The following is a 19,115-nucleotide window of genomic DNA, read 5'->3' as shown; positions in this document are numbered from 1 at the left end:
AAAACCATCATTAAAAAATCTATTACCTTTCTACTATATCAATTAAAAAATCTATTCATAAAAGGCTCTTAGCTTTTACAAATATTCTAAGAGGCCAAATGAAGTTTTACCTTATACTGCAGTCAAAAATACAGAATACGCTCTCATTAGTACAGAAACTATTTTTTCATAGCAATTTTTCATATTTAGAGCTAAAGCATGTAAAAAGTTTGGCTAAAGTTAGTTTCTGTGTCTGCCTTTTCTCTTACAATGTTTCTTGAGTTTCTTTTCACCAAGTTGCAAGTAGGACAAATGAAAATAAAACATAAAGAAAAGATTGGTTTAGGTGTTTTAGTTATTGAGGAAATGTCATCAGTTTACACAAGCAGGCAGAAAGAGATGGGAGTTGCTCACTCTGAGGAATCTTTTTGTTACCACTTCAGACTAGACCCTATCTCCTGTCCTACAGTCAGTTGAAATTGTGACATTTAGGAAGCCAAGGTTCACTGCCAGACTTCATAGGTCACCTTCGGCAATTCTTGGTGTTTCAGGTCAACAGGTCTCAATTCCTCTGGAATTTTATCCCCTATCTGTGGAACTAGTATTACTCTTCTCCTCCTCCAAAGAGACTGGTGCATCTGTCTTTTGGGGAAAAGCTGAGGGAAATGGGCCTGTTTAGCCTTAAAAATACAAGGTGTTTATAGCCATCATACCAGTGAATATAAATATCTGTCTGTGGGGAGTAAAGAAGACAGAGCCAGACCTTTCTAGTAGTGCTGAGGGAAAACGGCAATAGGCAATGGGCCGTGACTGGAATACAGAAAAATACGTTTAGACATACTGTGATGTGCCCAGGATAGAAACATGGTGCTATTCTGTCCCACTCCCCTGTATTCTTTTGGGGATTTCCTGCGTTACCTGAGTCATTCTTAAAAGTCAGGAAATACAAATGTCAACTTTTTGGTTACTTTTGTTTTATAGTAACTAGAGATGCCAACATGTAACTCATTGTTCATATGACAAACTAACTGAAATTACCCTGGTTCTTTCACTGTGGTGATAATGGATGTGCTGGAAATGTGTGATGTTAAAGGAACGAGAAATAATTTTCTGAGGATAGTTTCAAAATACACCAGAGTTGCGAAGCACAGAGCTTCCCTTGGGATATCACCTGATATAGTCAACATAGTAGGAGTCTGTGAATCCTTTTCCTCATAACTTGTAAAATACATGTGTTTAAAATTCTGCATCCTGAATGGCAGCGCATACTGCAAGCTCTTAATCTATGAATGATGGATGCAAGACAGTATCTGAGTTAAAGAAGCTGTTAGTCTTCTTGTACCAATGTATATTATTACACAGCTGTAATCTTCCATAATTTGACATGATAAATCACAACTTCTCAGCATGCAAATGCATCCTTAGAGAGTTTATATTCACCCAGTGCTCCAGCACTCATACACTGGGTCGATAGGAAATTGCAATGTTTTTAAAACTCATATTTTAACTTAGTTTTTTTTCTACAGATTTGTGACTTTAACAATATAGTTGTAGTGCAGCAATAACAGCTTTTATACCTATTAAAATCTTAGTAATTAAATGCTTTGGGAGCTTGGCATTTTCTAAATAACATTATTAAAAGCTTTAATTTGGAATTGATGACACACTGCTACTGGGTTGTCTATGATATTCTAGAAACTAAAAGCACAGAAAGTCTGATGTGTTTCAAATATGAAATAACCTTGAGTCACTCAGATGTCGCAGACTAAATCAAGTGCTGTCCTTTTTTTGATGTGCTGGGCTAATTATTTCTACTAATGTAAATGTCAGAGCAATGAACACTTATTTGCTCTGGCATAACAAATAAATGGCAGAAGAAGTCTGAGCATATGCAGAAATTCATCATGTCCTCAACTCTCTATTATATTGCTTCAAGCCAAGGGTTTAGAAAACAGTTCAGGTTTGTATTTTTAAAAATGTTCTAAAGTTGCTTAAAAATATAATTAAAAGGCAGTGGTTATATCTGAATGTATTCTATTTTTTTATTCTTTTAGAAAGATTCTGAGCTTTAGAGCCTTTACCACCTTCTCTTGATAGCAGATAGTAGTTCTCTTTATTTTACCAAACAACTTTTGCTTCATCTTCCGTGTTTTCCAACCTAACGAGGATATCCATATCTACAGCAGTTATTTCTTTAAACTACATGGGAGGGTGGCACTGTAGGACAAGGTCCCCCAGACATTGCTTTGGCACTCTTGTCTCTCCCGTTCTTCCTGATCATCTCTTGTACGTCCCTCAAGTGCCACTCTGATGGCCAGCAGTTTTGGCAGGCAGTGGCTAACAAGCAGTGGTGCAGGACAGACTGAATGGCATTGAGAGGTAGGTGCCCTGGTGGCCAGGGCAGCCACTGTCCACCCGCATCAATCTGCCCCTGCACTCACTGCAGCCACTGCTCCTCTCCTAGTGGGCAGCATCCCAGAGAAGGATCCTGTGAAACAAGTAGCATGAGGGTTCAAAACTGTCAGCTGTTATTTTCAGTCTGTGCCTGCTCCTGGTATTTTTGGGAAAGATCGTGGTGGATCCAAATTGCTATGCGTGATTTTATGGTGATGGAAAGTTCACAGGTCCCTAAGGACTGTATTGTACCTATTTGCTCTGCATAATACTTATACGGAGATCTCAGTTGCATTGGCAGTTCAGACATAAGACCTTTTCTGGTTTTTAGTCTAACATTAAAGAGATACAAGAAAGAAAAGCTACCCAAATGACATCCAAAGCTTAAGCATAAAGGCATAAAGATTTGATAGTATGATGTTTGGATTTTATCCATTTTCTGTAGGTCAGACTGCCTTATATCAAGCACACCTTTAGGGGAAATAATATTTTGGTTTTCATCTCTAGTATCGTCAGCCAGTCACTGCGCCAGAATGGATTTTTCTTGTGTTTGTGTAAGTGGGAGAGCACTTCAAGTTTAGATTTGGATACTGTAGTGCTATTATCTCACTTTGATGGTCTTGTGTAAAATTCCGCATAAACAGAAAGAGGGAAAATCTTTCAAAATGAGTAGTTTTCATGATCATTGCAACTCTTGGGAAAAGCTTTATGAGAAAGTCTGTCTTCCTATGCTTGTGATAATATTGGAACCGAAATCTGGGAAATGCACATATTGTGATTTTGCAGCTGATTTATAATAAACTTATGGTGATATATCTGATGGCACCACTCTTTGAAAAATGCTCATCAATTATAATCTGATAAAGGAATGAATTCAATTGATCAGTGGGTTCTGAGTTTGTTTGTTATTATTATTATTGTCATCTTGGATCAGAGTAGTTGGTCAGAGCTTAGTCTCGAAACCTATCTGTTTTAGGAGGATGCAAGCAAAACAGTGGATTATCTGTTTTACACAACACTTTACAAATGCTATACAGAATCTTTTACTTCAAGAACAAGGGAGAATCAAACAGTGGTTGTCTCCATGTTTCTCTTGAAACATCCCTGAAGGTGTCTAATGTCAGTACCACCTTTCTTTCCCATGTGCATCTTTTTCTGAGCAGGATCAAGTGCTTATGTTCTAGGCAAGATTATTTCCTAAAATAAATTAAACAATTGGAAGTGATTATGCTGATCAGCATATGTTTTGTTAATGCAGTATCTGATTGTATGCTGGTGTTTAGTAACCTCAGGCTAAAAGCGAATCTGTAATTATCTCTTCTTTTTAGAAAGGTGCATTTCCATTGATATAGCATCTTCCTTTGCCTGAGTCCCTTCTAATTGTCTGCCTCTGCAGAGTGAAATTAAAAATAAATGAGTTATTCAATGAAGGCACTTGTTTCTGAGTTCAAGCTTTCAAATGTCAAAACAGAGAAGAGGGTGGGTTATTTTTCCTTCTGAGGGATCTAATAGTCTGTGAGTGAGTTTTTGATGATTGCAGTGTTTTGGAGGCTTATCATATTCTCTGTAATTGAACCAGATGTTGAGTCTTCTCTGGAGGAGAAGGGGCTTCAGAGTCTGTGTAGTGCTGTATCAGTCTTGCGTCCCAAAAGGTTTGAGGTTAATGTAAAAATGAAATAGTAAGGCAGATGCTGTATGTAATGTTGCTGTAGCTGGCTAATCCCTTTTGGACTGAAACACTTAAAAATGTTCAACTCACAGCTGCATACTACATGTAACAAATGGCTGGATGATAAATTGTTGTAGGATTTTTTTGACAGCCAGTCAGATTCCAGCTGTCTGTATGCAGAGTGATATTTGCTGTTATAATAGTGTTGCAATGATAAAAGTAGTTCTTGACTTCCAGAGGCTACAGGCTGTAAAGGCAAACCTCACAATTTTGTGGGTGACTTACAGATATGTTTTGGAGGGGAAAACCCTGAGTATGTTTCAGCTAATCAGCTGTGCTGGTTTCTCATTTCTGCATATTTATATATCACTAAAGTATACATATAAACGGTGTTTACATGTTAGGGTGAGGTGCCTGGGGGAGTTAGGGGTGCCTGTGCCTTCTCCTTTCTCATACTTTGGTTTCCACTGGAAAGAAGCTCTACTACATTTGTTGGGAGGAACCATAACATTCTCCAGTCATACTTCTCATTTCTTAAGGCCTTCATATATACCCAAAAGAGTACTGTTCTTCTTGCAATTACAGGCGTGTGTAGAACCAACACTTTACACCAGTGTTGCAGTGTTGCTGCTATTTAAATATGAGAGAACCCAGAACGTGCAAATGGCAAACACGTATTCTCCATAATACTTTGTCTCCCATATCCTATGGCTCAGTAATTTCCTTAGCCACAAATTAATAATCCTTGATAAATTTTTCTTTTATGGTCTGGAACCAAGCTTATTTGAGTATTTGTTTAAATGTCTAAACCAAATTTTGTGCTGAAGTCATAAGGTAGCATAAAATTAATCATTTTTGGTCTGGCTGCTCATACGTTACCTTTAAAATGAAGAATTCCTCTTGTTGCTTTCTTTGCATTTCTACTAATGCAGTGTGATTAATTTTATTTCAGTTTAGCCCATCAGCTTATGGTTAAGTGTGTGATTAGCAAGAATTCAGAATCAGAATCTGTTAGCACATTTGATCTTGTGAAGTGACTTCCTATTCACCTACTCAGAATTTGTCTTTCTGAGATTGACCGTAGAGGTTGGGATGTGGTTTCTGGGCTTTCTTGTGTGTACTTACAGCTAGCAACACTATATTGGTTATTATTATCTAGCCATTACAGATGATCATAGCCTGTATATAACAAAATCGGAGTTTGTTCTAGTTTGACATAAAATGATGTAATTTATCAATATATCCAAAACAGAGCAGATAAAGAAGAGTAGAGAGTATGTAGGGAGAAGGCAAGGCTAGAATAAGATGTACATTTATAAATTTATTTATTTATTTAAGCTTCTTTGCTTACTTGCCAGCTAGGAATGCTTTAGGAATGGGAGCTTTTCCAGTCATTGTCACCTGGAAGGGGGAGGTATGTGAGCATAGAGTTTTACCATGTAGCCTTTAAACATTTTTTAAAACATTCCAGAAACTGTGTTTCGAAATGCAATTTATTTACCCTTAGGCAAAAGTGAACTGGAGGAACCAGTTTTCCCAGGTGCTTTTGTATCTTGTTAAGCAATAGAGTAACATCAAAAAACTGGGGAAAAAAAAAATAAAAAAGATCCTTCAGTTGCTGACAAAGGAGATACTTAGCTGAGGGACTGAATACTGTCCTGGGTTCAGCAGCAGCAGTCAGTTTTTCTCCTTAGTAGCTGGTGCAGCGCTGTGGTTTTGACTTTCGGCCTGGGAGTAATACTGATAAAGCCGATGTTTTCAGTTACTGGTCAGAATGTTTACCCTGACCAAGGACTTTGTGAGTCTCATGCTCTGCCAAGGAGGAGGAGAAGCCAGGAGGAAAGCAGGGACAGGACACCTGACCCAAACTAGCCAAAGAGATATTCCATACCACAGCACGTCATGCCCAGGATGTAGAACGGAGAGTTCCCGGAAGGGCTGGATCGCTGCAGGGTGGGGGTGAGGTACTGGTTGGTGAGCAGTTGTATTCTCTTCCTTGTTATTTCCTTTATCATTATTATTATTGATGGTAGCAGTAGTGATTTGTGTTATACCTTAGTTACTAAACTGTTCTTATCTCAACCCATGGGAGTTGCATTTTTTCGATTCTCATCCCCGTCCCTCCAGGAGCGGAGGGAAGAAAGGTGGGTGGGGAAGTAGACTGCGTGGTTCTGATTTACGGCCTGGGCTTAAACCACGACAAGGCACTTCTGATTTCTTCAGAGCTGTAGAAGTTTCACTGCAAAACCTCTTGCTCTTTCCAGAGAGTATAGCTTTGGAACTCTTAATCCCTTCATGAACCCTGTTTCATGCTCACTGCAGAACTAAAACTAGTGTGTACACAGGGTGAATTTCATAAGTTCAGTCCTTCTAAGGGCCACAATATGCATTCCCCACACCACACTTGGGAAGCCACTTTGAGAGGGCATTGTATTTCATTCCCCCTATACTGAAAACATGTTAGAGCTGAAGGATCACCATGGTATTGATTGCTCTTAACAGTATATATTTTGATGGGAGAGAGGTAAGGGATGTATTTAAGAAAATAAACTAACCCAAAACAATCTAAACAAAACTTTTAGTCGCTAAACAGGGACTTATGAGGGCTCCAAAATTATGTTTTTTGGATTTGTTAGTTTTGGATTTCCTCTTAGGGCAATGTAACCTATCCAACATATCATCCACAGCAAGGCTTCAGTTATCTTTTTGTGTATCGCATGATATTTGGATTTATATTTATCGTTTTGCTAGATTAATTTTGGTGGATGTATTTATTTAATTATATTACGCTTGCAAGAGAGCCCCCTGGTACATTAGACTTGTAAATGTTATCAGGTAAAGTAACTACAAGTAATTAATATTTTTTAAGACTAATGGCATCAAAATGCAAATAGGCAACAGAAAACCAGCTGTAAACTCCACTACTCGGCTTTCTTTCAATGTGCTGCAAACTTGCCATTTGCATCACTATTTTTAGAGAAAAAAGCCAGCACAGGAATAAAGGGTCACAAAAGTAAAGTTTATCCTACTCTTGATAGGATAGTTTTAACAGTCTCGAATTTTTGAGACCAAGTGATTCATACCAGCTGTATCCATATTGACAAGTGATAGAAGTTTAATTGAAGCCTATCTGGAGCTGAATTTTAGAGAACCAGTTAAAGCTTCAGAGTGGATGATTTTAGGAATTTGGTTTCAAAAATCATGGTTACCACTGGCAGCCTGTGTTGTACCTTATGCTTCTGACTTTAAGAAACAACCAATTTCATATTACTATTAGAATATTAGCATTATTTGAACTCAAGAATTATTGGCATTAATGAGTTCATTTCAAGGATGTGGAAGGTTAGATATTTTGATAACATAGAATAGTTGTATCAGGGTATCTTTAGCTCTTCTTCAGTTCTTCCATGCGTGAACCTCTGAACTGTATTATATTAAAACAAGACAGCAGTGTTGTCTTGGAGTATGTCTGCAGAATTTGTAATAGAGGAATAAGCACAGGCTGGATCGCATTTTGGTGATATGTAACATTAGTACCTTTAATATTAAAACTAAAGAAAGTGGGTCATGCTGGCCAAATGTGGTGAATTTTTCTCAGTAACTCAGGGATTTATTGGAGAGCACTAAGCTCACAGCACTTTGTTCTGAAAATCCAACATTCCCAGAAATATCAACTGATCCAAAGGATTACTTGTACCCTTTGCTTGAAGGTAACCAGCCACACCTGGCATTCCTCACTTCCTGCTTACAACTCTGAAAGCCTTCAAACCCCAGTGTTAAGGATGGCTTACCTTCCAGACCCATATCATGTACCTTGTCAAACATTTATTTGTCTTAAAAAGAGAAACCCGAACTGAAAATAATTGGACAACTTCACTTGAAGCCATCAAGTATCATCCTGTTTTGTGCAAAGTCGATGAAAGAAAATGAGTGAGTCCAGTATTTGTTAGGCTTACACACTTTGCACATAAAGTTCAAAGCATCACTCTTACATATGCGTAAGGTTATTAGGGGGCTTTCAGTTTTCCTAGAAGGCTGATCAAATGTTGCTTCCCTGGAACTGCTTTTCAAGTGTGTTGTCGTATACACTTTGACAACAATATTATAACATGCATTGTACATATGCGTTCCGTTCTGAGCAATTTACTAGTTCAAACCTAGAATTAACAGAACTAGAGTTTTCATGTTACTCCTAAGCAGCAATGAATCGCTTCTTTACTTACTTCAGCACATATATGGTAGATCACCTTTGCTTGATAAAATTCTCTCCACTTCTTCATGCATCTTTTGTAGATTAAGCATTTAGAAAATGGCTAACTTGAAACATTCTGCAGCTTTGTACTACTTCCTATGGATCTAAATTTTGTACTGCAAATATACTTCTGATGGTGCTTTTCTAATTTATTTTTCAAAAATACCAGCATTTTGCAGAAAGAAAAAAGGAAAGCTAAAGGAAAGATAAATTTGATTAGAAGTGAAAAGCAGTTCTTAGCTTTACACAAGAATTGGGAGTTTTGAAAGGAGAAGTCAATGTACCAACTGCATGTTGCATGGGGTTTGTTTGCTGGGTATTTTTTAGGTAGGATGGGTTTGTTTGCTTTTTTCCCCTTATCTCTTATGACGAAGAAAGATTTACAGGATATGAGAGTGCTCTGAGGGTCTCTTTAGTCTTTGTCTCTGATGCAGTGAGCTTGCCGTTATATGAATAACAATAACTCATCTTTAGCTATAAAAGCAACAAAAAAACCCCAAAACCAAACACACAAAACTTATTTAGTGGCCTATTTAACATCTGTGAGCTTCTTGCCAAACAGTCATAGCAGGACACTGCTGGAAAGAGAAGTGTTAAGCATGAATTTTTTGATATATTTTGATTAATTGTTTGTCAAGAACTAATCTGTGGTTTTCTCACACTATTTAGGAAAATAGCTTCATTTCTCACAGTAAAGTTTCAATATTTGCACTGGATAAACTGAACGTTTTATTTACTTGTGTCATAAGTATTCTTCTGTAATAATGCAAATATATAAGCATGTATACATTTATTTGTTTGTTTTCTATCTTTATAGACAATTCCATTGGGGCTCGGAGTTGGACAGCTCTTTATCTGGACTGATGGCTTGAAAAGGAAGGACTGGCATGATTATGAAAGCATTCAAAAAGATGCTATGCGTTCAGGTATACATAAATTCAGAGCAAATTTAAGTGGTTTATTCATTCTTTCTCAGTATGGTTCTTTATTCTTTTAAGTCAGCTAAAAAGGCATTCTTAACAGCCTTTTTTTGATTGCAGCATGTCGCAAGGACATGATGTCTTTAACTGAGGGGTCAAACCAACCACAAATACTTTATCTCTGAAAATAGGCAAGTGAAAATAAAAAGAATGTGTTTCATGCTAATAGCTATGTCATGATTTTGCAAGGAAATGGGCAAAAATATTATTACAACAATATTTTTCATGTTGAAATCAGTTGTTATACTGTGACCAAATATAAGCAGAAGTGTCTGTTTCCAAAGGGACGTATGTCACAGCTGAAGCCGAGTTGTCCTTAAATCACTGGATAAAACCTGAATCCAGTGCCTATAACTGCCAAGAACATCCAAGGTTATGTTAGAAACAAATTTTGACCCTTTTCACCATTATCAAGCCCAAATCCTTTAGTTTTGCTAAAGCCACTTCATTCTGACAGTCTAAAATTATTTGAAAATGAGAGCAAATTCTATTTGTAGATACACTGAAGGGCACTTTGTTACAGCGAGTAATGTAATTTTAATGTACCTTCTTGTGCTGTATGCCATATGTGCAAACAAAGGTTTATGTTCTTTCTGTCATCAGAACATGTTCAGATTTGAATTTTTCTTTTATAATATAAATTACAATTATTCGGCAAGAGATTAATTAAATTAAAAGGAAAGAAAGGAAACAGCATCTAAATTGTACCTTAATCAGTGTCTGAAAGTCATTATTTTACAAAAGCCAATCTACTATTCTAAAATAAATTATCCTGTCTTGATCCCACTGTCAGAAGACAGCCAACACCACCCCCAAAATGCCTCTATAACTGAATCCAGTTGACAGATTCATAAGACTTAGTAAGTACTTGCTTTTCCAGTAGCCTGAACCAGTAAAATACTGCAAGTATAGGTTAATTTTATAAACCATTTTTTCCTTTCTCTTGAATCTTTTTGATCACTGTCATGGTTTAAGCCCAGCCAATAACTCTGAACATCGGTGTGTTATCAGCGTTGTTCTCAGGCTAAAGTAAAAAACACTGCACTGTACCACCTACTAAGGAGAAAAAATGACTACTACAGCTGAACCCAGGCCATCACTAACTAAAAAATTATCCTTCCTTCCTACATGATCTTAGGAGGGAAAAAGGTGGGAAGGAGGATTAAGTTATTGTAGGCATTGTAAGAGTTGTCAGATCAATGTTAATTGTGTTCCAAATTGTTAAGTGTAAAATGACAAATATCTAAGACAGAATATACAAAATAGAAGCAGCATGTCTGTATAAGCATGCACATATGTAGCGAATGTCAGAATGCACCTTTTTGAGAGATGTGCACTGACGCTTTGGCAATGTACTTTTGATTCCTGTCATGTGGATCCCATATGCTTTGGAAAATAAACAATAATACTTATGATTATCTGATGGATAGCTGTAGCACTGGCAATGTAGTGCGAGCCACTGCATGGAGTGGACTAAGAAATTAGTAGAATGTTATGTAGCTTTATAATTCCCAGTCCTACTCTTTACTTTATAACTGTAAAAGAATGCCCTAGTGATTTTTTTTTTCTACCAGTAAACTTCTATTTTTGGTAATAACAATAATACTTAAAATATTCTGACTTGTTTGTGTTATTATTGGCTTCCTGGTGATAGTGTTTGCTGAGTTTTAGCATTTAAGAAATCTTTTTTTAATGATTTCCATGTCATTATTATTAATTAGATTTCCTTTTTTTCTCTGAAGATCACAACACAGTAATGCAAATGCAAAGCTGAAGTATCTCAGTGCACACTTTTGGAACATACTATATAATTTCTGTCCTGAATAACAAAGCAAAATATAGCTGAAATCAACTTTTAGTTAAAAATCAATCTGAAGGCATGAAATAACACCAATGAAAGGGCTTTTCGGGGCATTTCAGGAAAGGCAGTCAATGCTTATTACACAGAAAAAGAGTGAAGACTTTCTCAAATTCAGTATATGTTTAATTGTAAAGCTTACAATATTTAAGAACTGGGCATAAGAATTTCATAAATCTAATTATGGAGAGGTGCTAGCTTCTTCATGGCTATTTCTTCTGTTTCAAGACCAAATATTTTTATTCCCTTTTATTCCACCAAATTAAAACCAATATTCCTGAATTTGTGGTCTCTCCTCAGTGGAAATCATTGATTGGTTTAAAGCTAAAGAGAAAAGCCATTTGTTGTAGCATTTGAGGTTCAAGTGTATGCTCATAGTGTTTCTACCATTAGTTGACATTCTGTTAGCATGATAATGGTATTTGAGATGGAAGGAAGTAAATAACAGAGTGGCAAGCTTTGCATTTAGCCGAATTGTAATTGATATGCAAAAACTCTTGCAGAGACAGAGGCTTCAGTAACTGGTACTAATTTTTCAACTTCTAACTTAGATGGAATTTGCTCATGGTATAGATCCTTCTAAGGTCAGTTTCCTTCAGCTGGATTTGCTGAAGTCCTTTTGAGTGGAAGACACCTTTGTGGTCTTCCCACCTGAGAAGACAAGGGATGGTACAGATGCAATCACACTGTAGCTATTGCTTGTTGTCACTCTTCTGTCAGTGGTCGTCTAAATCTGCCTAGTGTGTCCACTTGTGCTGCACATAGTTTTATTTAACATTCCTTTATAGCTTAGAGCCCCACTCTCTAGGATTTCAGTTTTACAGCAGAAGACACATTAACTAGTAGCTACACATGTAATCTGAAGACTTGTGACACATATTCGTGGTATTTCTTAGGATGAGGTGCTTACTTTTGGAAAATACATATTTTGCTTGTTAAGAATAGGAGAAGCGAATCTGAAGCTGTGTCATGTAACAAAGTCCAGGCAAGCCTCTTCAAGTATGCATAATATTACATCTAGACGTGGACATCAGATCATCTTTTTTTTAGTGGCCTTGTGGGTTGTTACTCTGTTCTCAACACAGAAGCAACGTATTCTTAGGTGAGATATATTTATATATGTATGTATTTGTATATATATATTTATATGTTCGAATGCTAATGACATTGGACAAAGAAATAAACTCGTCAGTGAGGTACACCAGTGTAAGATATCACTGGTGGTATGGCCTGTAATTAAGGCAACAGCCTGGACGTCTATAAATTTAATTTCCACTTTGCTCACAGGTATTTAATTTTCTCTGTGACTCGATTTTTTGGAAAGAGAACATTTTCAGGCTCTGTTAAGAGTGTTGTAGGATATTGTTTCATACTGGTGGAGAAAATGCAAAGCAGTCTTTGGATTCATAATTCCCTACAGCTAATTTGTCCAACATCATATTTTTTCTGTACCCTAGTAAAAATCTGTAAATTAGCATGTGATGTGGGACTGCACTGTTATTAGTTTTGCTTATCACAGCATGGCCCAGTGGGCTACGGCAGGTTTTTCTGAGATACTGCCATGATCTTACTGATGCTGTTGCACAGATGCACAAGACAGCAATTGGCTCCTACACCTATGCCCAGCTGTATTTTGTGTAACAGAATATCTACTTCATAGCCACTGCTGAAAGGAAATTATCATCCAGTCTGCTTGGATTTTCTTCTCTGACTTCAAACCATGTGTCATTTTGATTTAGAAAAGCAAACAAAAAAAACCCAAACGACCCAACTCAACATTCAACAACTTGCATTTTCTGAAGTTTAGTGGACACATAGATGGGTTAAAAATTCTCCACTGACAGATCTGCAGATACAGGTTAATTGTATATTTTTGTATACTACCATGTTTACTGTTGCTTTTTGAATCTGAGTTAGGAAAAGTACCAGAACTACTTCTCTAATACAAATTAATTTGCTATTTTACTTGCAGCTTATTTCTTTTTTGCCAAGACTTGAATGCAGTTTCAATATTTTTAATCCCTCTGAGTGAAAATAAGATTTTCAAAAGAGCTCTAAGAATTTTATTTGGTTAATTTTGATACAAGAATGAAAGAAGCCAATAAAGGAGTTGCGCTGTTGGGTTGCAAAAGTACTAATAGCTATACTGATGGTAGAATAGGGAAGATAGCCAATTAGTTGCCAGTTACCCAAGCCCTGATTTCCTCAAAGGCAGAAAGGAGACCTTAATGATTTATATTAAATATACTGCTCATCAGTACAGAATAGACATAGTGAATGAAAATTATTCAATTCAGCTAACCCAATTACTTACATTTTTCTCTGAATATTATTCTGTCATAACCTCAAAGCCAAATGCAGGAGAAGGAATGCAAAATTTTACCTTAAAAAAACCCATGATTCCCAACTAAGCAGTTGGGATAGATACTTCAGGAAGAAAAAAGAAAAAAAAGAGATTTAATTGTTTCAATTTTCTGAAGTAAGCCATTAAGTCGAGCAGATATTACAATGGAGCAGGAGGGAACAGAATAAGCTAATCAGAGAAACTGACTTTATTGGAGCTGATATGTCATGCCATCTTTTGACAAAATCAGCATTTAAAATAAGAGCTGTTTCTATTAATTATTTTCCTCTGGGAATTCAACTGATGACATGCTCTGATGAAGAATATGCTTAATTTGCATTAAAAAATATGAGAACTACAAACAAATGCAAATCTTACATCTGCCAATTTTTGTTTGTATAAGTAGTAAACAATGTCATATCTATATCAGAAGAGCATTCTTGCATTTCAGTTCATAGTTATGACTGCAAGATTGTGTAGTAAAATGTAAATGCAGATTGTGTAGTGATAACTCAGGTAGCTACTGGTATGCTTATTTGTCCAGCTACAGCAACTCTATATCAGGGCAGGGTAAATCTGCCTGTATTTTTTCATTGAGAACCTGGACACTGAAGCTCCTGATACTGCTATTTATCAGCTACTGACTTGGCAATTTCTTCAGAGGTTACATCAGAGGTTTCCCTACTTCCCTTTGGTTGTCTGGTGAGAACTCTGAGGACTATCAAGATATTCATTTCAGGAGCATGGCAACTGCTGTGGCACCTGTAGCCACTGATTTTCCAGGCTTTCTGTTCAGAACTATGAATTTGAGATCCCTGAATGCTCCTTTGAGGGATGAGATTCACAGGAGAGAGCCGTGAAAGCCTAAGGTAGTAATTCAGAAGTACCCATGAGAAGAAATTCTGTCGATTCCACCTCTATCTTTATGTCCTGGGTGGTAAGACTAAAAATCCTAGAGAATCAGTCAATGTCATTGTTACTCCATTTCTGAAAGTTATCGTATCTATTTTCCTCAAGAAATTCTCAGATGTATGGGATCATCAATTGCAAGTAATAGCAGTAATGATGAATTACAGCCCTTCTCAGATAAGAGGAAGGATTCAAATGTATAATTCTTGGGCTTTTAAGAAATACAGATTGAATGTTTATATTTAAATATGGTGCTATTTCTAATCATGAAAAGCTATTTCTAAATACAAGTGATACCATTCTCATTGTAAAATACTGCAATGGGGGAACTGGAGGAATAGAAAAATGGAAACTTTCCAGCTGAGCAGAACTGACCGAAAACAAAAAGTAAGGTTTAATTTCTGAAAAATATTTTATCAATTCTATGAATGAAATTAGTAGCCTATAAACTGATGTAGAAAGATTGCCTATTGCAAGTTCTGTAGTGGTTTTTTGTTTATTTGTTTGTTTCTCTTCTGGTATTCTGTTCTTTAAATACTTTTTTGGAGATACTTTTAGTGTTTTGCATATGTATGCCAAAATGATTACATTCCATGAGGGATATTGAAAATGCAGTGCAATTGAAAGCAAATTTCTGAGAGAACAGGTAAGGAGTTGTGTTTGTAGCACTAAATACAAGTTTATAAAAACTTTTGTCTTCAAAATAAATTGGTTAAAGAATTGATAAGGTGACTTCCAAGATGTGGCTGTTAATACTTTTGTTTGACTCTTGAGCCATTTTTCTCCTATATGCTAATAAGATCCCAGAGGAAAAAAACTTTTAGAATGTACTGTATCACCCAATGGTTATCCCAACAGCTATAGAGTCATTAGCAGAGTCTTTGTTCCTCCTATTTGTATAGGGGAAACCTTGTGTGGACAGAAGGAATTTCCTATATTCAGTGTAGTCTTTGCCATTCTGCTTCTCCAAAATGTTATCTTGACCAGGAGAAGAGGATTTTAAAGGTCTTGACCTTTACATGCCTCAGTGCAGGCATTTCATAAAGATTAGTTCTATAAACAGTCAGACAGTATGTTCTGTAGTTCTACAAACATTCATACAGATTGGTTCTATAAACAAGCTAAACAGACATTGAAAAAGAAATGAACTGTATTTGTTTGTGATGAAAATGGAAATAGAATGAAACTCTATCTTGGGGTGGAATGTTAAAAGGAGGAAAAAGAATCAAAAGTGCTCTTGTACAGCAATAAAATGTAGGGACCACCTGAGATTTGACTTCTCTGTGACCTAAAGAAATTGTGCAAAGGTGATTTCTTTTTTAACCCATCACTTCTGTTCAAGAAATTTTGAGAATAAAGTAGAGTAGAATAATTCCTGCAAACTGGCATGGTTAATCCTTATCATTTTGAACAGTGCCCACTCTTAAATTCAGAAGAACTTGTCAAAGCAATGCCTACTCTCAAAGTGCCTCTAAAAGATACGAGACAGCATCATGCAGATAGTAACATTAAATGTATTTCCCTATTAGTTAGGAAAAAATTAGCTCTGTGATACCTATACAGCTAAACGTAATAAAAGTTATGCAGGGAAAGAAGCACATTGTAAAATATTGATTTACTTATCCAATATGTCAGATGGGATTATACACTGGGAATTCTGTCATCATCATATATTAAACAAATTTGCTAACTTTACTTTAAGCCTCTAAACTTGCAATTCCTGTAGAAAGCATTTAAGAACTTGCTATATAATTGGAACTGTAGTGGTAGCCAAGGTCTCAGTAAACAGTCGTAACTCAGTTGTTCATAGCATTAATCATGAATATGTTTCATGGGGTTTACAATGTATTGTTTTGTAAAAGGAGAAAACGTTCATCAGTTTATCTTAATGCAAGTCTGACATGACTAAAAAAATTAAAAAATGTAATGTTAATTATTGCTTGTCAAGGAGATGGCATGTAAAGGTATATAATATGAAAGATAGTTACAGTCTACTGCAGTTACATAAAGTGTTCAACATATTAAAACACAATTACCCTGTAACTATAAAGTGCTGTAGACTATGGTCTGATTCTAACACTCTTACTCAAGCTTAATGGTCTGGATATCATATTGAAAACAGTGAGAGCAGTTTGGAGCCAGGTGCCAAATACAAATAAGCGTATTATACTCTCAAATATTGATTGGTAAAGAAATTTTTCAATGATGCCTTCTCCAGAAGTTTAAAGCCTAGTATCTAGAAAATATGGGTTGGTTTGTTGGGTTTTTTTTCACAGGTGCTTAAGTTTTCCCCTGGATGACTACAAATGTCAAATTGTGGAACGGCTTTTTACAGAATTACTGAAGTGGTAATTTTGGGTTAGTACACACCCCCACTCAGTCGCAACTTGCAACCAAATTTACACTGCTCAGAAGAAGCCAGAAAGTGTAAGGCTGTGGCTGTAATACCATTTGTCTCTGTCACAAAACTGTTCACATGCTAGAACTAATTCTTGCCACTTAAATCTCTTTGTAAAAAGGAGTTTGTGTGGCTGTCACAGTCAAGGTTTCTTTTTAATGCACAAATGACTCTGTGGTGTCAGTACTCACAGCAAAGATTTGAGGCCCTTCTTGTGGTTGAAGTTAGCTAAATTCTTTGCCTGTTCTTCCCTGCCTGCCCCCCACCTTTGAAAACTTATCAGTGATACCACCTAAATGTAATTGGTAAGCTAATTTTTAAGGACTACCAGAGAGGCCAAGGAAGGGGGAACAGAATTCATAATACATCCCTTTAACTCATTAATTAGAGCACTGAAAGTGATCTTCAGTGTATCCTTCTGTACTGGGCACTGGTTTGTTGAGTTTTACCATGACAGTAAGAAAGAAAATTATAATTTTAGTATCAGCAAAAAACACCATCAGAAAGAGAGAGATTTAGTGATTCTCTAAAAATTATTCTATCTGGGTAGTCTTCTTAAACATGTGGCTTATTTGCAGGGAGAGTTTGAAATGAACGAAGAGCTGAGAGACTTTCAGACTAGACCTGTCTGTGTGGAAGGAGAAGGACAGCATTACAGACCATCTAGATTGAGTCAGTCGTCTGTTGTGATAGGTGCAAAAATTACCAAGTTTGTCAGTTTAGAGCAATTAGTGCTTGACTCACTGGCACAAAGAAACATTGTTTTCTTTTGTATGCCAGTTTTGAAGTGTTGCTTTTTTTGCTATGAAAATTCCAATTCAAAGAAGAAGAGGGAAATGCATCCTAGCAAAACTGTGGCAAAAGAGCTGGAACAAATACTTGACAGCAATTATAGCATATCAAGACCATATTCTTCAATTCAGAAGCAAAGACAAAAGGGAATTTTCCTTACTATTTTTGTGTCATTTTTTTAAGCTTAAAACAGGGAATAAGCTTCTGTCAATGAGCTTTAAAGACTATTTCTTTTAAAGGTTTAATTAAGACAGTCCTTTAACCTGAATCCAAGTCAAATGACCCATAAGAGGAACTTCAGTTTTAAAGATTAGCCAAACAATTGACCAAGGCTCTTTAGGCGGTCTAATTGCATAATACTTGAGGGAATTTGTTATCAGCGTAGTATACCAGTGTCACATGTTACCTGCACACTAGTCAGTAATCTTGCATGTTACAGATGTGGAATAATTATGATGATAATCATAAGCACTCCATTCCAAAGAAATTAGAAATCTCTTTACACTCTAAAATTCACCAGTTGCCTTCCTTAGCATTGCAACTGTAAAGATTCTTCAAAGATGATATATAATGTAATGTTGTATGATACTAGCTGTGTGCTTCTATTTGACTAGATATTGTAAACTTTTTTCATTTATAGAAAATGCAGTTTAGAAGATTACATAGTTACATTTATCAACACAAATTTGGAATATTTTTTAGCCTTTTGCCCTTCAAAAGGCCAACAAGATGTTTGGATTTAACAATCATTCCTTGAAAAAAACCCAATGAACTGTGCCTACTTTCATGTCATAGCTCTTTTCTTCTGAGTGTATGAATTAACTCCACAAGTGAATGTCTAGTATAGTTATCTCAATAAAGGTTATGACTGAAATATGTGGAAAGTGACTTTCTTTGCTTTTCTGTCCTGTTTTCATTAAACAAAGCTGACAGTGAAAAATTATTGGACTGGTGAAACAATTTGTCTGACATCTAGTCAATATATGTGAAAAGGCAGAGATATATGATTGTTTTGCTATAATTTGCCTTATAGATACTAGCTCATCAAATGATGTAGTGGTGTGATATCTGGGAGAACCCATCCTCCTTCTAACAAACGAAAGTAAAAGAATCCCCACATTTCTGAGAATGGCATTTTGTTCTGCCAACGTGCATCAAAGTTCTGCTGACTACAAGCTGGAAACAAACTTTTTTTAGGCATCTTAATTAAAAGTCCTGCAAGTGATGTTGTAATGTGAATAGTAAGACTTGCCAGGAATTCAATGGAAAAACAAATAAACAAACATTTTGATAAGTTATATATATAAAAATTGCATTATCAGTGTTCTTAATTCATGGAGATAGTCTTGCTTTTAGTATTCCTTAGTTAATTTACTCTTAAAAAAGTTTTATATTTTTACATTTTTAAATGATAGCTAAATTAATTTCAGGTTACCCTATTACTTCTATTTTATATGCTAATTAATTGGGGGGTATGTGTGTGTTTTGGTAACTTTGATCAATGTATATGAGGCTACTGATACTTCTAGTTGCTCCTTTG

The 19,115-nt window shown here is 36.1% G+C and overlaps 1 protein-coding gene across 1 annotated transcript in view; it reads left to right on the top strand.

The window, feature by feature from the left end:
• The window catches only part of GALNTL6 (polypeptide N-acetylgalactosaminyltransferase like 6), a gene marked incomplete at its 5' end in the record, with an annotated part of 488,304 nt that overhangs the window by 164,028 nt on the left and 305,161 nt on the right, over positions 1-19,115 (top strand). The window contains one exon of the mRNA XM_080614349.1: positions 9,112-9,220. Within this exon, the coding sequence (XP_080470475.1) occupies positions 9,112-9,220 (109 nt within the window). The remainder of the gene's footprint in view (positions 1-9,111; positions 9,221-19,115) is intronic.

Source organism: Psittacula echo (genome assembly GCF_963264785.1).
Source record: "Psittacula echo genome assembly, chromosome: 1".
NCBI lineage: Eukaryota > Metazoa > Chordata > Aves > Psittaciformes > Psittacidae > Psittacula > Psittacula echo.
The sequence above is the reverse complement of the archived record's forward strand: the minus strand, read 5'-3'. Positions and strand labels throughout refer to the sequence as shown.